Source organism: Oncorhynchus kisutch, linkage group LG13 (assembly GCF_002021735.2).
Source record: "Oncorhynchus kisutch isolate 150728-3 linkage group LG13, Okis_V2, whole genome shotgun sequence".
Lineage (NCBI taxonomy): Eukaryota > Metazoa > Chordata > Actinopteri > Salmoniformes > Salmonidae > Oncorhynchus > Oncorhynchus kisutch.
Window position 1 is genome coordinate 66,386,476 of NC_034186.2, and position 17,727 is coordinate 66,404,202.

Here is a 17,727-nt window from a genome sequence, read left to right on the forward strand (position 1 = left end):
ACAAAGAGAAGAGAATGCCACATCAGAACACACAGACCCTGGGACATGAAGCTAGATCACCGCAGCTACAGTTTAGTGGCTCATTGATTCATCAAATCAATCGATGTGATTCAGTAGTTCACCAACTTTATGGTTCAGTGTCTCACTGTTTTAGTGATGTTCAGCTTGGATGGTTCCCTGGCTCCACCAAATTTGCTTCCCCCTGACCTTGCCTGTCTGTCTCCTCACCTCCCCTGACCTTGCCTGTCTGTCTCCTCACCTCCCCTGACCTTGCCTGTCTGTCTCCTCACCTCCCCTGCCCTTGCCTGTCTGTCTCCTCACCTCCCCTGACCTTGCCTGTCTGTCTCCTCACCTCCCCTGACCTTGGCTTCTCCCATAAATGAGCCTGTCTTTCCACTGTGATCTCCTTACTAGAACTTCAGAGGGATTCCAGAGCCATCCTGTCCAGATGGTTGCCGCTCTGGTATCTATAGATGAGTCGACCAATTAAAATCCCCTGTGGAGATGATCTGTGACCTCTGCCCATGCACATTAGAGGGCAGTGAGAGGCCTCCTGACCCCTGACCTGAAAGCTCATTCTCTACCATCACTGATTAACACACCCTGTGTTGTCCTTTATCTTCCCAACCTTTTGTGTGTGTTTGTGTGTCCTTGTTTGTGTATCAGAGAGAGAGAAAGTGTGACTGTGTGAGGCACTAAAAAGAAGAGCCACGGAAGGGAGAAAGTTAGGGAGGCAGGTGGGGTCTAAACTGGGGGGAGTTAGGTGGATACTCTCTGACTGCATACCTCCCATACCCTTCTCCATCTGAGGGCACAGAGGCTGCGGGCCGGCTCTACAGGGAGAGGGACCGGGCCGTGGAGGAATGCATGCGTAGGGGGCCTTGGGGTGGGAGTCCACAGACTGGTGTTATGCTGTATCCAGGGAGGTAGGGGTGCACGGGGCAGGACCATTCAGAACTACCACCTACGCCGGAACAAACACACACACACACACACACACACACACACACACACACACACACACACACACACACACACACACACACACACACACACACACACACACACAGCAACAGTCTTGTTAAGCAGACTCTCCCTCCCCCTTAACCCCTCAACCACCTTCATGGTTCTTTTGTTGCATAACAGAATCTTTAAGACCCTGAACTTAAAATACTTAAAGGGGAATGTCTCCCCCTTCCTCAAGGTGCCTGGGAGACAGGCAGGGTGGAGGTAGGGGGAGGCAGGGTGGAGGTAGGGGGAGGCAGGGTGGAGGTAGTGGGAAGGTAGGGGGGAGGCAGGGTGGAGGTAGGGGGAGGCAAGGGGTGCATCCTTTGTTAGGCAGGAGGATAGTTGAAGCTGCATGTCTAGGACAGAAGACAGAAGACGCATCGCTCACTAAAGGTTCCAGTTAAAGCAGCTTCTAGAAAGGTCACAAGCCTCTTTAAAGCACCAGCACACAGCAGCCCAAAACCCCACTCAACCCCCTTTAACCCCCTAGAACTCTCCTTCATCTAGGGGAGATATGGGCTTGTTTGTAAAGAGGAGGACTTCCAGGTCTAAAGTGGGCTATATAGTGGGCTTCCAGGTAGTCTGCGACAATAATCTGTTGGTCAAGACAAAGGGCTGTTAGAAGGAGCAACAAAACCAGAAAGTGAGAGGAGACAGCAAAGCTCCAGTAGGATGCTAAAGCCCAGAGTAGGTGAGAACTAGAGTGAAGGATTGTGGGGGATTACATATCTCAGCCTCAGAGCAGATCAGCAGACTAGACGGCTGGGAAGCTGTGGGGCGGCAGGTAGCCTATTGGTTAGAGCGCTGGACTAGTAACTGAAAGGTTGCAAGATCGAATCCCCGAGCTGACAAGGTAAAAATCTGTCGTTCTGCCCCAGAATAAGGCAGTTAACCCACTGTTCGTTCCTAGGCCGTCATTGTAAATAAGAATTTGTTCTGAACTGACTTGCCTAGTTAAATAAAGGTTAAAAAAAACGCACTGGACAGGAAATTACATGGGCAGGAAGTGGTTTTGGTCGCCATGACGCCTAAGATATTTTTGCCACCATTAATTGTATTTTGCACCATCATTCTCATTCAAATGTCTACCATACAACTTTGGACCAGAGAGAATGGAACACCTTTAATACCAGCACGACTAGAGATATTTGCATCAAAAAAAAGTGTTGTCTTTGTCTCCCTCAATAAAGAGACCCTGTTCCCACAAACGTAGAGTCTAAATCTGCCTTCACTAGACACAGTTAGGCAGCCATCTCCCAACTTTTCCCAATGGAACATGATTTGGCATGATTTGATCAAGTGGAGAGTAGCGCATTGTGTGTGTGGACTGGAGCAGGTATTCCCAAACTGGGGTACATCTAACATGGCAGGAGATGTTTTGAAATAATTACTGCTTCGCATACAAGCCAGTGAATTATATGCGTTACAGCTGGATGAATCAACAGACGTGGCAGGCCTGGCACAGCTCCTGGTATATGTCAGTTACGTTTATGGGGGGTCAATTAAGGAAGACATCCTCTTCTGGAAACCAGGACAACATGAGAGGATGTTTTTAAAGTACTGGTCATCTTTGTGACATCAAATGGACTATAGTGGTCAAGATGTGTTATCTGTACTGATGGCGCAAAATCCATGACAGGGAGACATAGTAGAGTGGTAACGCGCATGCAAGCAGTTGTTCCCGACGCCACTTGGGTACACTGCAGCATCCACCGAGAGGCTCTTGCTGCCAAGGGAATGCCAGACAGCTTGAAAAAAAATTTGGACACTACAGTGAAAATGGTTAACTTTGTTAAAGCAAGGCCCCTGAACTCTTGTGTATCTTCTTTATTATGCAATGATATGGGCAGCGACCAACATACAGAAGTGCGCTGGCTGAGATGAGACTGGAGCTGGGTTGGACTAGAGGTTTTGGCTGAGATGAGACTGGAGCTGGGTTGGACTAGAGCTTTTGGCTGAGATGAGACTGGCGCTGGGTTGGACTAGAGCTTTTGGCTGAGATGAGACTGGAGCTGGGTTGGACTAGAGCTTTTGGCTGAGATGAGACTGGAGCTGGGTTGGACTAGAGCTTTTGGCTGAGATGAGACTGGAGCTGGGTTGGACTAGAGCTTTTGGCTGAGATGAGACTGGAGCTGGGTTGGACTAGAGCTTTTGGCTGAGATGAGACTGGAGCTGGGTTGGACTAGAGCTTTTGGCTGAGATGAGACTGGAGCTGGGTTGGACTAGAGCTTTTGGCTGAGATGAGACTGGAGCTGGGTTGGACTAGAGCTTTTGGCTGAGATGAGACTGGAGCTGGGTTGTTTTTTGTGAGAACAGAAGTGTAATTGTTGCTTTGTCCTGAGCCCAACCAATCCCAACCCACCTTACAACATCAGCCTCTCCAACTAATCTTCTGCCGTTATAGAACACAAGCATGGATTGGATGTGACGTTAGTGATCTGAAAACTGCTATGGTTTTATTGCTGGCACTCTTAGATGGTGGATAGTTTGTGAAGCTTAAACACCCTACCCTGTCCCTGTGTCCACACTCTACATCTGATAAATGTGATTGAGGTAAGGGAGGACGTTGCTGTGAGTAACAATATCCTCCAAGTAAACACTTATAGGCCCTATTGGACATATGTTGTTGTGCTGGGGAAATAAGGATTAGATAGGATTCAACTAAATGAATCTAAATTCACATACTTGTTGAGAACCATTCCAGCTTTTCTAATGAAGAGTGGGTTATGGGTATTATGATTTTTTTCAGTACATGTGAAATGTGGTCCATTCTCTTTTGCTTTGACTGCATCTGATCTGTGCATTTCTCACGTAGCTCTTGTGATTTTCTTCCTAGATTGCTAGTGTTTATAGTACAGTAATAGACAGACTTATACATAATTCATGAATGGTGTTAGAGAAGTGGACAGATGGATCTTAGAATCAATCTTGAGGTATTAAAGAACGTTTTCACTAGAAAACAGCCCAGGCCTGTGTGTGTTTTCTGTCTCTGAGGCATTTATCATTTATATTAGGGGGGGACATAGTCATCATTCTTCTGCAACTCTTTCATTACTGTCAGCACAGTCTTCTTCTGCCATTCATTCATCTTATCGTCTCACAAGGCTCTCTCTCTGTCTCTCTCTCTGTCTCTCTCTCTGTCTCTCTCTCTCTCTCTCTCTGTCTCTCTCTCTGTCTCTCTCTCTCTGTCTCTCTCTCTCTCTCTCTCTCTCTCTCTCTCTCTCTCTCTCTCTCTCTCTCTCTCTCTCTCTCTCTGTGTGTTCATTCCATCCATCACTCTTTTCTTCATTCCTGAGGGAAATGAAGGGGAAAATAGGGTTATTAAATGATGATTATTCAAGGGACAGTTTTGCATCTTTTCCTGATGCAGAGATGGTTGTCTTGTTGTTGTAACGATTGCCTTTCTGACCTTGATATTGTCAGTTTATCCCTCTGAAGTTCAATGAGGATAGGCATGTCATATGGCACTTATTACAAAGGAATGTTACAATCCATTCAAATCAGTTCAATGTAATTCAATTAAATGTTGTACATGATTAGACCGTTAGTTCCCAGTTTTGCCAGGAAGCTTGGCCAGTTTCATAATGCTACTGAATGCGTAGGTTCAAAGCCTTGATACAAGTATAGTACAGGATGTCTCATTGTTTGGCTCTATCTATGTCCGTAAGAGGTACAAACCCTTTCAGATGGCTGCTGTGGGCTTTCAGGAGATCTACTGTGATTTAGTGTCTATTGTTGTTACCCCTGAGAGGGGCCCATATTTCCATCAGTGGAATGTCTCAGGGGTCACTAGGGTCATGTTCAGTAGGGGAGAAAACATTTTGAAACTCAGGAGAAACGGGGAGGTACTACCTGAACTTCAGTGTTCTTATTGGCCAAAACTACCTGAACTGTCCGATAAGAACACACATGTCCGTTTTCCAGTGCAAAAGGTTTCGCTTTTAGCTGTTTGTCTGAACTCTGCTGCCCCCTCAATGCCATGATCAGGTCACCACTGGTATCATTGCAACCGGTGCTCTGCTCTTCTCTCCATCCCAGGCCTGTTGTGTTAAGACTCCCATTCCCTCAGCCAGCCATCTCTGACAATGAGACCTCTGAATAAAACATGTTAGTTCCTAATCGCTTAGTGATTATTTTAGCACCATCGCTCTACTCGCCTTCCTCCATTTTTGATTAGTCTAACGTGTGTAGCTAATAGCTCTGTGGCAGCCAGGAGATGAAGAAGGCTCCCATTCACTAGTGTTAACCCTCCTCCCTCCCTCTCTCCCCCGTCCCTCCTTCACCTCCTCCCTGAAAATGTGTGGAATGTTTCCCCTTCCTGTGGGATGGGCTGTAGGAATGGAGGGAGGGGAGAAGAGAAGGGGGTTTATTATGAAGGAGAGGAGGAGAGGGGAATTCAGACGGACAGGATGTGCTCTCGGTGTGTGGAGTGATCTATTAGAGAACAGACAGAAAGCAGGAAAGATGAGGGAAAGAAGAAGAGCTAGCGCTGCCTCTGGGCCTGAGGCCTGGGTCTCTCTCGCTCTCTCTGTCTCTCTCTCTCTTTGCCACGTGAAGCAAACCATTAGAGAACTCTGTTTTAATCAGTTACGCTCTGTTTAGTCATTGTATTCAATCACACCATTTTCTCCTCATGTGCTAGTGATTGTCTCAGCGAGGTCCCAGGTGTGTTCCCAGTAGTTCCCAGTGCAGCAGAAAGCTGTCCAACCAGGCCAGTCTCTCTCTGAAGCAGATTAAATCAAGAGGCTGCTACAGTATTAGACTCAGTGTTTATTTGAGTTGGTGTCTGGGAATTAGCCAGACTTAATGGATTCTGTCTGACGTTCTGGAGCCTTTGAGCTGAAATAAGTTACCACAGCGCTTCTGGGCATTCTTCTGGTGTGACTTAGGGGAGATGCATAGGGCTCATTAGCCTGGTCCCAGATCAGTTTGTGCTGTCAAATAGATCTGAGACCAGGCTAGGATTTCATATGGAGATCATACACCCCCCCGAATACTCCCAGATGCCTCCTGTGTGATCTGCTGCAATTTAGTAAAAGTAATGTTTGGTCTAATTATGGTCAGACAAATGGGTCTCATGGTTGGGCCCAGCCCAAACTGTTCAGTGTTGTTTCAGTTAAGTTTATACTCTAAAAGCCCATCTCTGTTCTTCGTCCCAGGCAGAAGGCTACGGGGGAAAGCATTTTACTACGTCGGTGGGAAGGTGTTCTGTGAAGAGGACTTTCTGGTAAGTAGTCCATCTGGATACAGTATCTAGAACCCTGCATAGTTTAGCAGTATGTGAATAGGGTATTATCTTTCTGACAGCAGATATGTGTCTTCCACCGTGTGCTACAGTGACTATATGTGACCGGGACCTCTGGACTCCAGATTATAGTTTACATTTGATTTCTTCACCTTGTGGCCCAGGTTCAAGTTTCTAAGAGTTTCTGGATCAGTTTACTCCTGTAGGAGCATTAGGGAGGGGGAGGTCGGGTAACTGGAGCTAGTACTTATCCATGTTTTAGAGGCATACACCCCTGGGCTTTGCACAATGACACCTTGTATAAAGAAGAACGAGCAGGAGGACCCATGTTTACCTCAGCTGCCCTGTCACAACAACACGCTCCATTACATTACAGTTTGTCTGTTACTAGTCGATTCAATCAGTTGTCCTACTGTCTATGTGCTGCTAATGAGTCTAACTTATCTCGCCTGGTATTAGAGGACTATTTCTGGACATGGTTGTGTTTATCCCTAATTAAACATTAAGTTGATGTGGGAGAATTCCCCCATGTATCATATGAGGTGGACTGGGCTCATATGAGAAGAAGACTAAGAGTCAGTCTAAGATGCCAGCAGTTTCCTATGAGATGATGTAGCAGCCGTAACCTCACTGTCCTCCCCTCTCCTCTGCCTGTTCCAGTATTCTGGATTCCAGCAGTCTGCAGACAAGTGTAACGCATGCGGACATCTGATCATGGATATGGTGAGTGAGTGAGTGAGTGTGCCCTCCATCAGTGTGTTGAGCAGCAGAAACATGGAGTCACTCCTCCTGCAGAGAACTTCCTGTGCGCACATCTGGAGAAAGCTTAGGAGGAAGTGGTGGTTTGAGGACACAGGCACACACACACACACACTAGGGTAAAACCAAGACACAAGGAGAGAATGTAAAAACCCAAGTCCGATAGTCATCAGCAGGTGTTGTAACACATTAAGGATTTACCATGACATGGCTTTACACATGTTAACCATACAGAGCTGTAGCAGGGGGGGAGAGATCTGTTTTCCTATTATCACTGTCTCTCTCTCCAACACACTGCTTCCCTCAGCTACTAACTCACTGTAAGACAGTCAACTCTATGCTCTGTGGATGAGTGATCAGCGATCCACTACTTGTTAGATATGATAAAGCATTGAAATTCTCTCTCTCTTTCACTCTCCTTCTCTTGCTCTCTCTATTCCCTTCTCTCTCTGTCCCTCTCTACGTCTCCCCTTCTCTCTTTCTGTCTCTCCATCCACCCTCTCTCTTTCTCTCTCCCCTTCTCTTTCTCTCTCGCTCTCCCCTCCCTTTCTATCTCTCCCCCCTCCACCTCTATAGATCCTGCAGGCCCTTGGGAAGTCCTACCACCCTGGCTGTTTCCGTTGTGTCATCTGTAACGACAGTCTGGACGGAGTGCCCTTCACTGTGGACACAGAGAACAAGATTTACTGTGTCAAAGACTACCACAGGTATGTGGGTACAACCGTTATGAACACTGCAAAACATAAACATATTAGTTTAACTGGCGCTAACAATACGGCCAGAAGTCATGTTGCTATAACAGAAGTCAGCGGCAGTTCCAGCAGGATCAGGTTTTTGCCATGTGGAGAGGAAGGGGGAGAGAGATGTTAGGTAGGAAGGGATGAGTCTCCTGTGGAAGAGCAAAGGGAGTAGCAGCATGGGGTCACCTCAGCCAAGCACAACAAACACACTGAATCAGGAATCTGGTCACAATGGAATCCACAGCAGCCGGCCAGGCCTGACCAGGGCAACAGCCCACTATACTGACAGAACCATGGGGAAAGTAAGAGCCATGGGCCTTATGTTAGAGCAATCAGAGCTCACTGTACTGAAGCCACCAGATGTCTTTGTCCGCCTATTCATGATTAATCGTCACTAGCATTCATTCACTAGCATACTGTTGCTTTGATTAAAGGGATAGTTCCCCCAAATTACAAAATTACACATTGGTTTCCTTAACCTATAGGCAGTCTATTGACAAGGTATGACATCAATCAATGCTCAAACCCTCTTAGGCCTCACTCCCCCCTATCTGAGATATCTACTGCTGCCCTCATCGTCCACATACAACACCCGTTCTGCCAGTCACATTCTGTTAAAGGTCCCCAAAGCACACACATCCCTGGGTCCCTCCTCTTTTCAGTTAGCTGCAGCTAGCGACTGGAACGAGCTGCAACAAACACTCAAACTGGACAGTTTTATTTCAATCTCTTCATTCAAAGACTCAATCATGGACACTCATACTGACAGTTGTGGCTGCTTTACGTGATGTATTGTTGTTTCTACCTTCTTACCCTTTGTGCTGTTGTCTGTGCCCAATAATGTGTGTACCATGTTTTATGCTGCTACCATGTTGTGTTGTCATGTGTTGCTTCCTTGCTATGTTGTTGTCTTAGGTCTCTCTTTATGTAGTGTTGTGTTGTCCCTCTTGTTGTGATGTGTGTCAAGCCCCCGTCCCCGCAGGAAGCCTTTTGCCTTTTGGTAGGACTTCATTGTAAATAAGAATTAGTTCTTAACTGACTTGCAGAGTTAAATAAAGGTTAAATAAAAATGCTTTGGTTTAGTTTCCCTGTCACTGTTTCCACATGCTAACATTTTAGCATTTCTGGCACCAATCCCATTGAAGTCATGAAACCGATATTAGCATTTTTCATGCATCATGTCCAAATCATCATTTGGCTCCCGAGTGGCACAGTGGTCTAAGCTACTGCATCTCAGTGCTAGAGGCATCACTACAGATCCTGGTTCGATTCCAGGCTCGGGGATTCGAACCAGCATCCTCAACAAAGTCACTTATAGATGCTTTGAACACAATATGACAAAAATGCTAATATTGGTCCCATGACTTGATTTGTGACACAAATGCTAATATTGGTCCCATGACTTGATTTGTGACACAAATGCTAATATTGGTCCCATGACTTGATTTGTGACACAAATGCTAAAACTTTAGCATGTGGAAACAGTGCCAAAGAAACTAAAGAAAAGCATGGATTGCTGTTATACCTTATCCATAGACTGCTTACAGGATAAGGAAACCATGTGTACTTTTGTAATTTGGCTGAACTATCCCTTTAACGCAATTCAAGTCAGTGGCGTTACGCTGGGCTATTAACACAATAATACTCTTATAAATACTGCGCAGAGTCCAGGAAAAACAGGAATTTAATACGGATACCCTATTACGCATATATCTAGGACAAGAAATGTGTGTGGTTTCTCAATCAGACCTAGTCATGCCCACTACACTGAGAGGGCCTTTGTTTTACAGACTCAGACATTCAGGTGCCAGCCAGCTGCACACGGTGTGTGTGTGTCTGTGTGTGTGGGGAAATAATTAATGTATTTTTCTGGATTGGTTGAATCAGCCCTGGAGATTCACCACCTCTCCTTAGCAGTCTCAACGCTCTCATGCACACACACACTGAAGGGGAGAGAGGAGGAAAGGAGGAGAGAAGGGGGAAAGGAGGAGAGAAGGGGGTAAGGAGGAGAGAATGGGCAATGGGGGAGAGAATGGGCAACGGGGGAGAGAATGGGCAACGGGGGAGAGAATGGGCAAAGGAGGAGAGAATGGGCAAAGGAGGAGAGAATGGGCAAAGGAGGAGAGAATGGGCAACGGGGGAGAGAATGGGCAACGGGGGAGAGAATGGGCAAAGGAGAAGAGAATGGGCAACGGGGGAACTGGTGAAAGAGAAGAAGTGTTAGAAGTATTAACCTGAAAAAAGAGTAACAGATACAAGTGCTGTATCTATATTAAGCCTGGTGGTCTTTCTGTAGGGAACCAGTATAAACCAGACATATATTTTCAGTCTGAAACTGTTATTATTTCTACCAATTGATGTATCTTCGTTGTTCCCTCGTTTTCTCAGGGTCTTGGCCCCCAAATGTGCAGCATGTAACCAGCCCATTCTGCCTTCAGAGGTAAGCTCTCTTTGAACACAACATCTTCAAGTAATAGCCTAAGGACTTACATGTATGTAGCCATAAAATAGGTGTTTTTCTGATCATCTGCATGTCATGTATGACAAAATACCAAATTGATCGGTTGACTACTAGTATAATGAACAGGGCCTGGAATGGTTCCTGTCTGCAAAGTGATTTCAACAGGAAGAACTCCTGTCCGCAGTAATGATGAATGATAATCAAAATGTTCAGGCATATATTATGGTTTACGATGCAAACACTTCCACTCCCATCCCATGTCAATATAGACAGTCACATTGCAACCTCTGACCTGATTCCCTCAGGGTAAAGATTGATAACCAACCCCAGTGTTGAACCTGAGACAGGAGCCAGATGTGAGGAGAGAGTTCCTCTGGCATAGCAAACGATTAAGTGTCCTATTGAGGCAGTAGCAAACATAAAGAATCCTACTGAGGCAGTAGAAAACGATCAAGTACCCTACTGAGGCAGTAGAAAACGATCAAGAATCCTACTGAGGCAGTAGGAAACGATCAAGAATCTTACTGAGGCAGTTGGAAACGATCAAGTATCTTACTGAGGCAGTAGGAAACGATCAAGTATCCTACTGAGGCAATAGGAAACGATCAAGTATCCTACTGAGGCAGTAGGAAACGATCAAGTATCCTACTGAGGCAGTAGGAAACGATCAAGTATCCTACTGAGGCAGTAGGAAACGATGCATGCTATTATCCTAGGTCAGGCTCTAGTGCAAGAGAAGGAGGAGGAAGGGGTGTGCTGTGTTTTAACATATTGCATATGAGCAGGTATCCCTTTAAGCAACTGTTTGGATGTAGAGGGACTTGAAAGGGATCTCAGGCATGATGATCAGCTTTCCCTCTTTAATCATTTGGAACTCGTCTCTGAAGTCTCACTCTCTCCTGAGCCAAGCAAGCTGCAGTCAGGATTCAGGAAGACATCAATTTTCACAGCTATTTACTCAGTCTAAGGTCTGGGCTGTAACAATAAATCAACCTGATAACAGACCTGGGAACATCTCTTGTTGTAATGGCTGCCATAGTTACACGCAGGTCAGCAGACCCCCCCCCCCCCCAACATTTTATTTATTTATTTAGTGCTTGATTGAGCTGGCGCAATGGAACCAATGGAAAAGTCCCAAAAGAGCAAACCCATAGGATCTTGCACTCCATTCAGGCTCAATAGAACTATTAATGTATCTGAAAGAGCGCTATTTGAAACAGAGGCCCTACTAGGACACCATCCACTGAGGTGTAGATTCAGGGCTGGGCTTCTATTGGAGACCTCTGTGTGTAGGCCTACGTGGGGTGGTTTTGGGAGGGGTGTTGTTTGCCTATTTTGGTGTGTGGTTCAGATGCAGGCACTGCAGCCTACGCCTCACCCAGTGCATGACTGTTGCCCTAAACGTTATCCCTCCCTCTTAAAAAAATGTCCAAAATTAGAGTTGACTCGACAGGAATGTTGCCCCTCCTCACTGAGGCTATAAGGGTAGAATTCAGAATAGGGGGGCAGTTTGTGTTGGACGTGCATGTACTTTGTCATGAAAAAGGCCAGATAAATTCATGCCTACTAGCAGGTGGTTTGTAGAAGGGACCACAGTGCAGTACAAGGGGGAGAGTTTATAATAGCTTTTATTTAATGTGTGTAACTGGTTTTAAATGAGTTGATAGCTGAAAATCTTCCATGTACCCTCCTGCTGAGTGTGTCTGGCTGATATAGAATATAAGATGTCAGTTAGCTGAATAGTTAATTATATTATAATGTCAGTTCTAACAAGCCTTACTTTATTATCACATAACAATGGTATGTAACCACATGTCCATGATGAATAGCTTGTGTGATGACGGTAATAATTGGTGAAAGTCTGATAAATATGGAACATTCCAGCTGTAGTACCTGCCCTCTGAAGCTGTAGTAGGCTGAACCCAGACTGTCTGTCAGAAGCTAACTGTTCGTTAGCCATATGTTGTGTAGAAATGTGTTCTTTGGCCAACACCAGAATTCTGGACAGTACTGTGAACCTTCACCTGAGAAAACAGGTGAAGGTTCACAGTACTGTCCAGAATTCTGGTGTTGGCCAAAGAACAAGTTTCTACACAACTACCTTCTTGCCAATTTTGGCCTATTTTTAGGCCTATTTCAAATGTTGTAGTTTGTAAAAGTTGGAAGTAAAAGGACACATATGGATGTCAGAACAAAGCCTAAGTAGCTTGCCTGCTGGTTGATATATCAGCAGTAATTAGTTTACTGTACCTGTTAGCAATCACGGCTAACTGTAGCTGAAAAAGAATCAGGCTAAATGAAAAGGCAATGGACAGAGGCCTATAACGCAAAGGAATATTTTTATCAATGGATGCTCAGCATGTAAAAACGTACTGTTGGCTATCTAAGGATCTCAACAGTCCTCTCTGAAGGTGGAGAGCTCAAGTTAGTGGTGGTCAATCCATCATTTAAGTGTTGACTTCTGTCATTGTTGTGATTATGTCACTGATGGATTCCATCATTTTGGTGTTGTGACATCATAATACATGCTATTAGAGGCATAGAATTACATCTAAGTTGTTATCAATAAAACGTCACAATAAGGCAAGGACGGTAGCCCCACGATATCTCTCAATATTGGCCACCATTAATTTGATAATTGAATTATAAGTGAACTACACCTGATTAGTTTGAGTGTTTTTTTAGGTTCACTTCACCATCCTTTGTGGGCTCTGCCTGTCAAGCAGCAGAAGGGCGCATTTGCCGATGTAAGCCCATTGTTATCTGATAATGGCTTACTTTGCAAGCTACCGGTAGAAACTTTGTACCGTTGGTTAAACATGGTGCTAAGTTGACCGTATGTACTTTTGTCTCCAACCAACGTAGGCCTACCGCGTGAAGTTAGCTAACATGCTAGCTACATGCCAAATGGATCGGCTACCCTCACGAATCTGAAAAACATGATCAATTGATGTTTACTGATCATGACAAGCATGCAGTTACTTGCTGTATAACTCTGATGACAGAGCTACATGTGGAGTAATCTGAACTGTGTAGTTCTGAACTATGCTCTTCAAGGTGATGGTATTTTAAACCAAATAGTTTTAACATTTAACAAGCCCTTAAAAACAGCATGTAGTTGTCAATTGTTTTAGTGGAGCTAGGGGTCTCCTTGCCCCCCAGCAGGCAAATCGAACGTTCGGCACCTTATTGTAACGTTTTGTTGATAACGACCTATAGAATCCCATTTGAATAGGATCTCTTTGGTTACAGGACTCTGATTGGCTGATGCATTTCCCTCTGTCACCTGCACCTGCAGAAGATGAAAAGTGCACTGAATTGAATGCACTCTGTTACTGCCAACATCTACTTACGGTTTTGTCCATAAACCAACAGACAAAACAACTTTGCTGATAACTACTGATGAAAAATGTACATACTATGACTGTGATAAGTGGTTGTCACAGCCATAGAATCATTTAATTGGATCACTATGGGCTCAACTATCTTAAGATGCACTAACTGTCAATCGCTCTGGCTAAGAGAGGCTGCTAAATGTCTAAATGTTTTATATATAATTTTAAAACTCCACTGAACAGAGCCACCTGTCACATATTTCTCCATACCTGACATTGGCTGCAGGAAAAAATGGAGAGTTGTCCAGGCCATGCATGCCATGTTTAACTGTTTAAATGAATGGATCCAGCCTATACTGATAGCTACTCGGGTTCAGTGGACACTGAAAAGGCTGTCTGTTTCTCTCCACAGGGCTCTGATGAAACCATCCGAGTGGTATCCATGGATAAAGACTACCACGTGGAGTGCTATCACTGTGAAGTGGGTAAACATTAAGATACAAATTCCCTTTTCTATTTCCTTGTTGTTTTCCCTATATCCTTGTAGAGACTGGATGTTCTGTGTTGTTGGTGACCATACTAAATGTTAAAGCTGTCATCTTAGTAAGTATATCCACTATAAAATGCCTCGTTACTTCTCCACATGAATGTGCTTAAATGCCAGGGGGTAGATCCTATACCATATGTCAGCCTTCTCATCATATCAAGAACTCCATATTTCAGTCATCATTTAGTCTTTTAAAATAAACGTTAGAGAGATTCTGGAAAGCTATTTACTGCACACAGATCATAGACAAGGTGGTCCCAGTGCTTAATTACAGTCTTGGTACTAATTGCGAGCTAGAAAGAGGAGCTCAAGCACATGTTAATTTGCTTCGCTCGTCAACACTGTCTGATGATTCTCCTCAAGTGCCTCTTCTCCTGACTCCCGCCTCAACAGCATTTGATTGACTTATGGAGTTCGGAGAGCACTTGAAAACAAACACCAGTAAGCCGAGTGGAGACGAGAGCTTTTGTGGATCTCTCTCTCTGAATAGCACCACTGTGGAAGCTAGTTAAACAATTAATAGGAGTGGAAAGAGGACAAGAGGACACCCAATGTCCTTCTCATACAGTATTTAGTCTGTCAAGCCTGCTGGGCAATTCAAGAGGATTTAAGAATACCTTCAAGTTCTTTCGCCTTTGACAAGGTTCTGTTCTTCTCAAAGATGTTTACATTGGAGGAGAGAATGGCCCACAATTCACCTTGCTGGTATAGATAGCTATGCCTCTGGAATATAGACAAATGTGTATTTTAAACCAGCGTTTTTAATGCATATTTTGCAGTTAAGATTCCATAGATGGAATCACAATCACCTTTTGGGGTAATGTTCAAGTGTTATTCAATTTATTTTATAGGCTTTTCCCTTTTATCTTCCTCATCCCTCTGTGTTGGTCTGTAGGACTGTCAGATGGAGCTGAACGACGAGGAGGGGCACCGCTGCTACCCGCTGGATGGCCACCTCCTCTGCCACGCCTGTCACCTGAAGCACATCGAGCCAGGCTGCGCCTCACCCACCGCTGCCTCCTACCAGCACCAGTTCTAGTTTTAGGATCTAGTGCATGGTGCCACCAGGTGGCCCTCTGAACTAACTGCCAATAACCAACCACAACCAATCTGCCCCAAAAAATCTGTCTATAATGGTTTGAATGATAATGTATGCCTTTACTGTACATCTCTGATGTAAGTTAGGTCTCTGTTAGGGTTAATTGTGCGATTGGTTGATTGATTGATTGCGTGTGTGGGAGTGTGCGTGTAAATGAGATTGACCTGTTATAATTTTTTTATGAAAAAATCTATTTCTCTATTGAAGACAATGTTTATTAGTTGTAAAGTGTTGAACTTTCATCTGACACAAATGTTAATACTCTGGAAATATTTTTTAAATACATATATATTTAAATACCAATGCCAAAGCACAGTTGTATTTTAATGACTGATACCAAAACAATTAAGCATGGAATTATAACAATACAATTTATAGTCTCAATTAGGTGCATTGTGTGTAAATAAATATGCATTTCATGTGCTTGTGTAAATATCCTGATCTTCATTTTCCCCTTTGTGTGCCACCAATTTCAGTTGCTCAGTTTGAATCAATGTGTTTGTAGATACTGATACAGTAGACATAGTTTGCATAGCTGAATAGAGCAATTGCCCAGTTTTGTTGTATGTCTCCGTGTGTGGGTTATGAAGGTGCGTTTCCATTACATTTTTTTACGTGAAATACCTTCATTACTCATTGTAGCTTATATGCAGGTAGTGTCTAGAAAGACTAAGTTAGCAATTTAATACACAAACTGTACATGGTCCTGTATTATTCCATGTCAGTGGGAATCATGTTGTATTAGTATTACATTTCTATTGTTAAATGAACCCTGGATGTTCTGTTCCCAACACTGATACTGGGCTAATATTCCCACTGTCCTCTGTCACACACCACTCATAGAATATACTTTCTAAATCAAATCAAATCAAATGTATTTATATAGCCCTTCGTACATCAGCTGATATCTCAAAGTGCTGTACAGAAACCCAGCCTAAAACCCCAAACAGCAAGCAATGCAGGTGTAGAAGCACGGTGGCTAGGAAAAACTCCCTAGAAAGGCCAAAACCTAGGAAGAAACCTAGAGAGGAACCAAGCTATGTGGGGTGGCCAGTCCTCTTCTGGCTGTGCCGGGTGGAGATTATAACAGAACATGGCCAAGATGTTCAAATGTTCATAAATGACCAGCATGTTCGAATAATAAGAAGGCAGAACAGTTGAAACTGGAGCAGCAGCACGGCCAGGTGGACTGGGGACAGCAAGGAGTCATCATGTCAGGTAATCCTGGGGCATGGTCCTAGGGCTCAGGTCCTCCGAGAGAGAGAAAGAAAGAGAGAAGGAGAGAATTAGAGAACGCACACTTAGATTCACACAGGACACCGAATAGGACAGGAGAAGTACTCCAGATATAACAAACTGACCCTAGCCCCCCGACACATAAACTACTGCAGCATAAATACTGGAGGCTGAGACAGGAGGGGTCAGGAGACACTGTGGACCCATCCGAGGACACCCCCGTAGTGTTAACTTCTATTAGATTATTAACCCAAATATGGCAGTTATTTCTGGGTCAACAATGTTTCCAAAATCCCTGCACACAATTACCACCTAAGAAAATAGATAACTAGGTTTATTCTATTCCAATAAACCCCTGAATTCAATATCTATGAACAACCCCTGATAACCCATTTTGGTTTGTAGTGACAAAAAAAGTTACTCTAAATGATTAAGTTTCAGTAGGCTTAGTCTATCATAGTTCATGATTTCTTATATTTATCCTTGTTTGAAAAAAATCCCATGGTCATTAATCATATGTTCAAAGTATGTGAAGTATTCCAGTCGTTTACTGTATTTAAAAATGATTTGAGAGATGTCCATATCAAATATTTAACAAAAATAAATGCATTGTAATAGATTGTCAAATTGTCTGTCTCTTCTTCATGAACAAGTAGCCTAGCCTGTATACAACGAAAGCTTTTGCACAGCTGTGGTACACAGGTATTTAGGATAATCCAAATAAATGCAGCCTTAAAGGGCCAATCAGCAGTTGCAACGACAACAAAGCGTTCCCCACCACTGTTTCAGTAAAAAAATTGAGGGATTGGGCTGGAGAAATGTAATCCCTCTCATATTCATAGACATAGCTACGGTTGCAAAATAGGTTTTTATTAACATTTACTTTGTTTTTAAAAACATTGAGTAATACAAGCTTATATTTTTGGTTCTGATGGGGTACGACAGTTATATACATTGATTGATTCCCATTGATTCTTGAAGAATATAAATGATATTCTTCAAGAATCAATGGGTACAGAGCATTAATGTATGGATATGTCAACTGCTGATTGTCCCTTTGAGGCTATTAGGACTCACAAAAACATATAGAATAGAAAAAGTTTGATCAACCTTAATATGAGCAGTAACGTCAGACCAGACAGCGATGTTTTTTCAACAAACTCGCGGCAGGGCAGAATCAAATATGCAGTAGTCCCTAGGCGACGAAAAGTTCTGAATCAGAAGATCAGTCAGCCAAGAGTCGAACTCAATCAAACAAGTCATGATACCATCGAAACAAAGAATAATATCTTCCTTC

At 43.9% G+C, this 17,727-nt stretch overlaps 1 protein-coding gene across 2 annotated transcripts in view; it reads left to right on the forward strand.

Annotated features, from left to right (window-relative positions):
• LOC109901679 (LIM domain-containing protein 1-like) overlaps nt 1–17,050 on the forward strand; it is a 33,113-nt gene extending 16,063 nt beyond the window's left edge. For both annotated transcript variants that reach the window (XM_031787042.1, XM_031787043.1), the window contains 6 exons: nt 6,168–6,235; nt 6,914–6,976; nt 7,589–7,719; nt 10,141–10,192; nt 13,961–14,029; nt 14,991–17,050. In XM_031787042.1, coding sequence (XP_031642902.1) covers nt 6,168–6,235; nt 6,914–6,976; nt 7,589–7,719; nt 10,141–10,192; nt 13,961–14,029; nt 14,991–15,134 — 527 coding nt within the window. In that variant the 3' untranslated portion in view covers nt 15,135–17,050. The remainder of the gene's footprint in view (nt 1–6,167; nt 6,236–6,913; nt 6,977–7,588; nt 7,720–10,140; nt 10,193–13,960; nt 14,030–14,990) is intronic.
• Nucleotides 17,051–17,727: the final 677 nt, after the last annotated feature.